The sequence below is a fragment of the Nicotiana tabacum genome, chromosome 13 (assembly GCF_000715075.1).
Source record: "Nicotiana tabacum cultivar K326 chromosome 13, ASM71507v2, whole genome shotgun sequence".
Lineage (NCBI taxonomy): Eukaryota > Viridiplantae > Streptophyta > Magnoliopsida > Solanales > Solanaceae > Nicotiana > Nicotiana tabacum.
In genome coordinates this window covers 50,785,958-50,795,942 of record NC_134092.1, presented here as the reverse complement: position 1 = coordinate 50,795,942, position 9,985 = coordinate 50,785,958, and the positions used below count along the sequence as shown (strand labels likewise).

The following is a 9,985-nucleotide window of genomic DNA, read 5'->3' as shown; positions in this document are numbered from 1 at the left end:
TCATGATTTGACATGTAGGCATAAAGATGTATATTCCTCATGCTAGACGGTATATGATAATTGATGACTCGACATGCTTATTGACATGTAGGAATAGAGATGTACTTTCTTCATACTATCTAGTAATGAAATGTCTTATTTGTTGTTGAAATTTTGGGGAAAATCACGGTTTTCTGATATTGTCTTATTTTGATGATTCCGGTAAAAGATTTGGACTTTACTATTATACCTGGAAAGTATGTCTACTTTTCCGTAACTACGAACGAGCTAAGTATAATATCTGTTCAGTTATTACTTTTAATGCCTTCATTATATTATTACGAGTTGTTGTTGGCTATTGGTGTTGGACTCTGACCATTTTCGAGCTCATCACTACTTTCAACTTGAGGTTTGGTTTGTTACTTATTGAGTATATGGGGTTGGTTATCCTCATACTACCCATATGCACCTTGCATGCAGATCTTGGAGCTGATGTTGATGTGAATGGAGGGAGTTGGCATTGAAGATGTACTTGCCTTCCAGTTACCGCTACCACTTGTTCTTGGTAGTTATAGATTTGAGATTCTGTTTATGTACATTTCAAATAGATGTGTATCATTTTCCTATCAGTTTTGTAACTCTAATTCTTATAAGCTCATGACTTGCACTAGCAGTCATTGGGTTATTGTATAATAATTAATTTCTTTCATCGTTTATTTCCTGTTAATCTTATTTGGATTGTGTTTATGGATAATTGGCTGGGTTGGGTTAGGTTCCATCACAACTAGTTGAATTTTGGGTCATGACAAGTTGGTATTAGAGCTCTAGGTTCATAGGTTCTACGAGTCATGAGCACGGGTCTAGCAGAGTCTTGTGGATCGGTATGATGACGTCTATGCCATTATTCGAGAGGCTACATAACATTTACGATAAATATCCCATCTTTCTTTCCTTATTGTGTGACATTGATTCAACTTGAAGAGAATCTATTTGAATTCCTTCCACTCACTCTTATGTTATGTGAGTGCTCGATATCAACTGTGCACCATCGGCTTGTGATTCCACAGATGGGGTGTGAGACATACTTATTGTGTTTTGGGTGATAGGCTAGTCTGGACGACTTGAGGCCGAGTTTTGACCATAGTTTGGTCTTAGTGGTTCCAGTTGTGTGAGTATGTTCATTTTGACTTATATGTCCGGTACTGTCCCTAGGAGTGGGACTTATGTCTCGGTGAGTGGCTAGATAGCTATGTGATGAGTATGACATGACTATATTATGCGTTCAGATGGTTTGGATGTGGCGAGAAGAGTTTTCTTGGGATGTGGAAAGGGTTATTGGGTGCATTATTTTTTTCTTTTTGTGTTGTACAATCTCGAGTTATGAGCGTGTTGAGGGATCTTTCATTTTGTTCATGTACGTGTTGAAGTAATGCTTATGTTTTGTTGACGAGCTTAGACTCGGGGAGATTTAGTGAATACATAGTGGTTGTGACTATGGTAGGGTGTAAGGAGGTGCCAGTTTAAGGCTAAGTAGGTGGGTTATCTCCTGTGGGATGTTCTGAGATTGTATGTTCCCTATGATGTTATTGTAGAGAGTGTTTCTCTTACTGGTGGGTTATATATGTTGCAATTTGAGTTTGGATCGGTTGAGGAAGTTGTCTTGACTGTCAGATGATTTGAGGTATTTTTATGATTAGTGCTATGTGGGTTCATGATGATTTTGTTGAATTACAATACAAGATTATGGCAGTTGTGGAATAAGGGTATTGCAGGATATCGTATATCATATCATATGGCTTCGAGCCAAGTGGGGAGTTTTCCATCAACAATCAGAGTGCATGGCTATGTGTTGTACTAGTTTCGATCTGAGGCATGTTTGAAGATTAGCTATAACTTGAAGAAGCTAGTTTTGAGAGTGACTCGGGTAAGGAAATTTATGGATGCATGATGTAATACACCTTATGGATATATGGGTGTCTTGGAATGGTTTAGGTTTGCTGCTCGTGATTGATGTAATGTACTAAGAAAAGGGATTCACTCGATTGCCTAGAGGTGTGGATTGCTTCTTGGGGTGCTGGTGTGATAATGGAGCACATGTCGTCCAACTCGTTTGGGCGGTGCATTTGAGATTTGAATAGGGTGGATGACTCTCAAGAAGGTTCTAAAGAGTTCAAGATTCATATGTGGTATTTGAGAATTTTTCGGATTTGTATATGGCTAAGATCTAAGGTTTGCATGGGATAGTGTCGGTACTAGCCGTATTTCTGTATCATTATGGAGTCTATATTTTAGTATTATAGAGATTAAGGAAATGACCTCAGATTCACATAATTTCACTTCATAGTGAGTATCTAGGATGCGGTATTTTGAGTGCATAAAAAGGAATCCAGTGGCTTATGGGCTATAGGATGACGTGGTTTCATTCTAGGGTCTCTTGTGGTGAGCTTTGGGTAAGGATCGTGGTGCTCTGGCAGGGAGAAGTGTTAACTTGAAGGCAATTCAGAAGGAACTCAGAGAAATAGTACAGCTTGGTAGTGGTTTGGATCGTCATGGTAATGGATATGATCAGTTCTTTGGGTTCTTATGATGTGGTAAGTCTATACCGGTGTATCTTGGTAATAATCTTGATTCTGGAAACCTACGTGACTTGGTTGAGGTAGGGGATTCGGTTTTGATGGCATGGTCTTGTGCTAATAATTTTAGAAGAGTTCTCTATGATTTCTACCACGACTTGAGATGTGTATTTCTATCGGTACGAGGATATGTTGCGTGTTGTGATTTTCTCTTTAATGGGATCAAGTGGAAGGCTTTCGCCTAATGGGGTATGTATCCTGCTTGTGATTCAGAGTTGTTTATGCGATTCTCGTGCTTTTCATACGATGGCATGATAGATATGGTACGACGTATGTGATCGAGGTTTAGATGCATTTTAGACAACATGGACAGTCTCAGATGTTTAGATGAATGCTAGTACTAATTGGTATTAACTGAGAAGGGTATGCATTTCATAAGGTACACTGTGTTGACTTACGAATGCTTCATTGTTATTGTGATACCCGCCAAGTTAATCGATTGCTGATGTTCAGATTTTTCTATGTGGCATGGAAGAATTATGGAAGTATTTCTCATGGGATGATTGGGTAAGAGAGATGAGTTAGTCATTCGAGTGGTGGAGATGGGATCGAATATGATGATTCTTTTGTATACATGTGCTTTGAAGACTAGGAGTCTCAGTAGTGGACAATCCCTTGGTTGTGGACTATGAATATGTGGCCAGAGTTAGACAACTAATGGTATGTGTTATGGTTAGGTTATTGTGGACTCTTGGAAGATTATTTATCTATTTGTGGATGACCGGAATTGATTTTGGGGCCCATTGGTAGGCCTGGTGAGGATATGTATTCGACACCGGGTCATATTTGTTTACTCAGCACAACTATGATGAAGGATGTGTCATTGGTCAAAATTGATCTTATTCGTAGATTCCATGTATTGCTCTTTGATGCTGCAACGGGTTGTGAAATTATTGACCATTTACACACATGATGTGTTATGTTTGGGCCGTGTGGCGAAATTCGAGCGAGATGGTTCTTGGGATGTTGAATGGTTGATTGTGCCTTGGTTATGGTCTTTCCTATTTGCGGTATATGGTTCTATCCATTTCTCCATATCTATGGTCATGCACTTCGTGTCTTTGTTGATTGATTTGCGTATGGTTATTGAGTTTGAGCATTATGGCCCGAGGTATTGCATGTGGACTGGTGTTTGGATTGGGTCACGCATTGCGGTGAAGTTATGTTAGGATATGATCCTTTGTCATGATTTCGGGTGTTTTGGTTCTCCCTTGTGTGATTGGTTCATAGCATTGTGCTTGTGGTGGTATCTGTTGAGCTTGCATAATGGTTCTTTCATTTGAGTCATTTTCCCACTCTTGGGTACATTTGAGTTGTTGCTTATAGGTGCGCAGATTGCACAATTTGCGGCCTTGAGTTGTATTGGTGTAGCAGCTTGTATTTGATGAGATGAGGTCATTGGACCTAGAATGGGTGCTATCGGATTTGATTACAATAGGTGTGGAATAATAATGTCACTAATCAACTTAAAATTTGGCTATAGTCCTTGTTAGGCAAGAGAGCTCCACGACTTGTTGATCTGATGGGTGATTATGAGTTTTTGCATCTTCCTGTCATCATTGGTAGTGTGCTAAGGTTCAGAACAAGGTTTTATTTGATATGAGGTTTGTTACGGGTACCAGGTTTGTTAATGAGCAGCTATGGTGGTCGGGATTTATTGCTATGAGTATCTTAGCTGTGTGGTATATCATGTGATTACCTTTTGGGTTGTAGTTATGGCGTGATTCGGCCTGTTCAGACTTATACAATGTATAGATGTGAGAATCGGGTCTTGTAATGGATTGCAGAGATTGGGTTTTTTTTGGTCAAATCCACTAGGCCTTGTGCCTAGGGTTAGTTTTTATAAATAAAATAACAACTAGTACAACAAATGAGGGGGACATGGACCTTACCTCCAAATCTATGGTGGATAAACAATTGATTGTCCAAAAATGACAATCAATTGAATCTTGCACAATGAGTGAAGTTAGACCTATGATGAAATGCCAATTGCCTATCCATAATTGGCACACAATTGTGTATACAAAAACAATGTGAAATTAACCTAGGTCAACTATACAAACCACTGAATCTAAAGCAACTATGTAAGAAATTTGGGAATACATCTTCGACAAACAAAAGAACCTATATCTAGAAGGTATGTGTATCCTCTCTTTGAAATGTGCCAAAAACCAGATGTGTATGGTAAGAGTTGTCTTCAATTTAGCTTTCACAATGAGAGCAAAGAAAGCCACATTGAAGACAGTAATGACTGAGATCCTTGTAGTTGACTGATCTTGCTGCCTCTGAATAATAATGCTGACAGATGAGATTGAGCTTAGCCTTGGAGTTTATATCTAGAAGACTGTAAAGAGGGACTGGACTTGTATCAGCTAGTAACTGGTGTATAAACCACACACATTATTCTCCAAGCTAAAGTTGATGCAGTATGTAGACTTCTGCTATTGAACTCTGGTAACAGTAGTGGTATGATGGCCAAGGTTTGTGCCCCTAGTTATGTTCTTGTGAGGACCTAGCATTTGAAACCTGAGAATGGACCTGGTGTACCCAAAATTGTGTGTGATATTGGAAGGATCATCAAGACAGGCCCTAGAAAACTGATGCATTTCCAACAGATTGAGCATATGGGATGCTAATACCACACCTTGGAAGTGCACCAATGATCTGGACCTATCAATTGTAACTGCAAAAATCAGTAAACAAGTTAGTAATAAAGGGGCACCATTGTTTTACTTCTAGTGAATGGTTGTGGCATTGCTGGCAGTAGAGCAGAACTGCTGCATGTTATGACCATTGTTGCTATTGTTCTTGTGTGTATGAATAAGAAGTGTTGCTTTTAGGTTATTGTGGTATCTGAAAGCTTGTGTGGTGGAGTTAGAGTTGGTGGGGTGAGATAGTTGCTTCTGAAGATAAATGCTACAGGATCTTCTCTTCAAAATTGCAAGAGGTTTATGGGATACTGTGAACCTTTGACTAACACTCAGTAGAATGATCCTTGATATTGCTAATATCACACACTAAGGGTAAGTCAAATGATTGAGTATACCATCGTTACTTGTACCAGCAAAAAAGAGAGCAAGGTTAGTGAAAAAACTATTTTTATGTTGATGGCTGTGTGCTTTCATCTTCTTGTGGATTCTGAGTACATGTAGAAATGAGATGTAAGGGGTGTTTAAGAATAGGGGGGGGGGAGTGAGTCTGGAAGAAGGAAATGGTCTATACTACAGTTTGTAGTTGAGCTTGGATAATCGGGAGATATGAGGGTGAAAAGAAAGATGTGTGTTACTGTTAGAGTAGTGTATTGGTGGCTTTCGGTATGGTAGGTTAAAGTACATGGATTGGGTGACTATTAGGTGTGAGAAGTTTCAAGTATTACACTTCTTATAGAATTGAATATTTGTTAGAAGTGTGCTCAGAGAACCTGCACAAGAGAACAAACATGTTAGTGAAAAACTGGAGTGAGTGTCCATTTCCAAGAATGCTGGAGTTTTGTCTTTCATGGATTTGGATATATGGGGATTTTAGTGATGCTATTTTAAGAATACTATTTTACCCATAACCATGGGATGAAGTAGAGACACAGTAAGGTGGTGGGATAATTCTGTGTGTTTTCTTGTATCTGAAAGTAGGGGTATTCCGGAAATCTAGTTGAATTTGACCCCCGATATGAGTAGGCAATGTGGTGACACTGGTGAAGTGAGTTAATGCATTCAAGTCATAGCTAAGCTTGGAAAAAGAGTGTGCAGGATAGTTGGCTTCTCCGTATACATGTGAGTAATGAATTTCCTCACATTGAAGACACAAGTTTCTCAGCTTTTGCAGATTCATTTTAAGGCCCAAGGAGGATCAGAGTTGGTTTTCAGCCAATTGATCAAAAGATCTGAGTCTGTTTCAAGGTGAATTTTGTTGTATCCATTGGCAATGCACCGCTGGATACCAATGAATGCAACTTCTATTTCTGTATGTTTGTTGGTACCCTCACCCAAAGGGCATGCAATTGCTTGAAGAAACTCCCCTAGGTGGTTTCTAATGATGGCACCACCACCTATCTTACCTGGATTAGTCAGTGCACTACCATTAGTGTTGACTTTAACAAATTGGCATTTTGTTTAGTCTAGAAAACCTGTTGAGTAGTAGTGCAATGCTTGATGTCCTGAATGATAGAATAAAAATTCACCCATCTTTGAGTCCAGTTGATAGTAGGGTAAGTTGCATGAAGCAACATGTGAATGTCAGAATTAATGGAAAACATGACTCTAGTTATAGAAGACCTCTTTCCACCATACTTTGTAGAGAATCTATTCTTCCACAAATTCCAGCAAATGATGATAGGAAATGTGTACATGATTAACTTCTTAACCTCATTGTTTCTTTTCTGTAACCACCAGTTTATAAGGAGCAATCTTAGTGGCATATTTTCAGTTTTGATTCCAGCTGGCCCTCCATATTTCTTCCATACAAATGTAGAAAAGTTGCCTCTACTGAAGATATGATCAACTATTTCAGTTGTAAGTCTAATACAACATACACATATGGTAACAAAATGATATTGCCCTGTCATCTGTAGGCAGCTTATTTCTGAGGGCTCTCCATAAGCAAAAGGACCACTTGAATGGGTTATTTTTGTGCCATGTCATTTTGTTGGTAAAGTTGGGTTGCTTCTTGTTCCTTATCACTTCTTAGGCAGAAGCATAGGTGAAATGCCCTGTCACTGCGGGTGTCCAAAAGGGGTGATCTTGGGACTGTGGCATATAATGGATGGGAGTTTGCATGATGAGATAAATCAAATGAGCTGGAGCAGTCCTGTTCAACTTTTGAAGGTTCCACTGTCCATTTTCCCAGAAATGGGAAGCTGTAATTTTACCTGGTCAACCCCTTCATTTCTGTAATTAGCAAGTGCACATGTACCCAACCAGTTATCCCACCCAAAGCTACAATTTCCAGAGTGCAGCCTCCATTGAATATTTTCTCTGCTTCTTTTTTGATGGACATCATCTTCTTCCAAGCTTGTGATTGTCCTGTATCGCATTTCATAGATATTGGGTGTGATCTTTGACAGTATTTAGCTCTAAAAAAATTGCTCCAGAGAGAGGTCTTAGTTCTAAATATCGACCATTATTTGAATCTCATTGATTGACAGACATCTTCTATTTTTCTAAAACCAATTCCTCCTTCAATCATAGGAAATGATAGTCTATGCCAAGATGACCATCGATATTTGTTCCTGTCTTTTTCCATGCCCTAGGAAAAATCAGCAGCCTTTTTTTCAATCTGCTTCAAGACAGTTTTGGGGTGGGTGGGGGGGGGAGTGCTGAAAGAAGATGAAGAGGCATAAACTGCAGTATATATTTAATCAATGTAGCTTTTCCTCCATATGAGAGAACTCTGCTTTGACATCCTTTGATCCTACCTACTACTTTGGCCACGATGGAATTTAAGTACACATTTCTCATTCTGCCAGTGTAGAGAGGACAACCTAAATAGGTGATTGGATATTCTCTCTTGGTGAAACCTGTTACTTGATGGATTCTTCTGACAGTATAATTGAAAAAAGACGGAGAGGTCATGAAGTGACTCTTTTGTTTATTGATCTGTTGACCAGAATTTTCCTCATATTTACTGAGGATCTGCATGATTTTCTTTAAGGAGCTCTTGGTGCCAGATGTGAAGATGATGATATCATCAGCAGAACTCAAATGATTGATCTGTGGTCCTCTCTTCTCCATATAGAAACCATTGAAAAACTGATCATGAGACAGAATGTTGAGCATTCTGGATAGTAATTCAGCTCAAATGATAAATAAAGATGGAGCTAGTGGATCACCTTGTTTCAGTCCCCTAGTAGAATGAAAGAATCCACATCTAGTACCATTTATGATGACAGAGTACCAGTTGTTTGACATTGTTCTCCATATCATGTCAATGATCATCTCATTAAAACCCATCCTTCTCAGCATTATGCATGTAAATCCCCGGGAAACTCTATCATAAGCTTTGGCCATGCCAAGCTTGATGACCACATTAGAGCCAATGTTAGGTTTTTTAATACCTTGAACAATTTCCTGTGTCAACATTATATTTTCTGAAATGCTTCTTCCTTTAACAAAGACAGACTGATTTGCAGATAATATTCTGGGAAGGAAAAGAGCTAGTCTATAACTAATATTTTTGGATATGATCTTGTTCAGGAAGCTGCTGAGGCTAATTGGTCTGTATTCTGTAAAAGAGTTAGGAAATTCCACTTTTGGTAGAAGGACTAAACAGTCACTGGTCATGAACTTTGGCATAGTAGCACCTCTAAAGAAGTCCAGAACCACATTCAACAAGTCAACTTTGATAATGTGCCAGCATGATTTGAAGAACTTTCCATTCATTCCATCAGGTTCTGCAACACTTCATGTATTCATTGAAAAGACCACTTCCTTGAGTTCTACCAAGGTGGGATCTTTAGTAAGGAGACCATTGTCCTCTGCTGTGTTCAAGGATGGGATACAGGATACTAGGTCTTCTCTGGTAGCACCTCTTATTTCATTGAAGTTGTTTCGAAAATATGTGCATGTTGCTTCCCCAATAGCCTCATCCCTATGAACCCGTTCTCCTTCATCATCTTTAATTTTATGTATGAACAACTTCCTTCTTCTCCTTCTAATCAGGTTGTGAAAGTATCTGGAATTGGCATCCCCTTCTTTAAACCATTGTAGTTTTGTTTTTTGTTTTAGGATGGACTATTCTATCTTCATATATCTCACATAATTATCTTGAAGTTCATGAAAGTCCTGTCTATCATTGCCATCATTGGTCTGCGCCCATACTATCTCAGCTTGCTTCAACTTGTGTTCATATTCTTTGGCCTACAGAAAGATATCTCCATATTATTGACTGGACCATTTGCTTAGAGCATTGGACAAAGCTTTACGCCTTTGATAAAAAATCCACATGGCATTGCCATTGACTTCTTTATTCCAGACCTCCTGAACTAGTGGAAGGAAGTTCTCATTTTCAAACCCGCAATTGAGAAACTTGAAGTATCTTTTGCTTGTGTCCTGTCTCACATTCATTTCTAGAAGAAGAGGGTTGTGATCAGATCTTGCAGATGAGGGGTGAGTGATAGTTGTTGCATGATAGGATACTAGCCAGTTATCATTGACCAATCCCATATCCAGTCTCTTCCAAACAATAGAGCATTGGCCTCTCCCATTTGACCAAGTGTATCTAGGACCATAGAAGCCTAGATCCACAAATCCACAATCTTCAATCATGCTCAAGAAATCCATGTTTTTATTCATTTGATAAGGAAGACCCCCAATCTTTTCTTCAACAGATGCAATCACATTGAAGTCTCCAATGACACACCAGGGTGTTGAACATGTCAT

At 39.0% G+C, this 9,985-nt stretch overlaps 1 protein-coding gene across 1 annotated transcript; it reads right to left on the bottom strand.

The window, feature by feature from the left end:
• Window positions 1-9,484: 9,484 nt before the first annotated feature.
• On the bottom strand, window positions 9,485-9,985 carry LOC107774112 (uncharacterized). The gene has a single exon (XM_016593579.1). It carries the CDS (start codon window positions 9,983-9,985, stop codon window positions 9,485-9,487), a length of 501 nt encoding a protein of 166 aa, XP_016449065.1.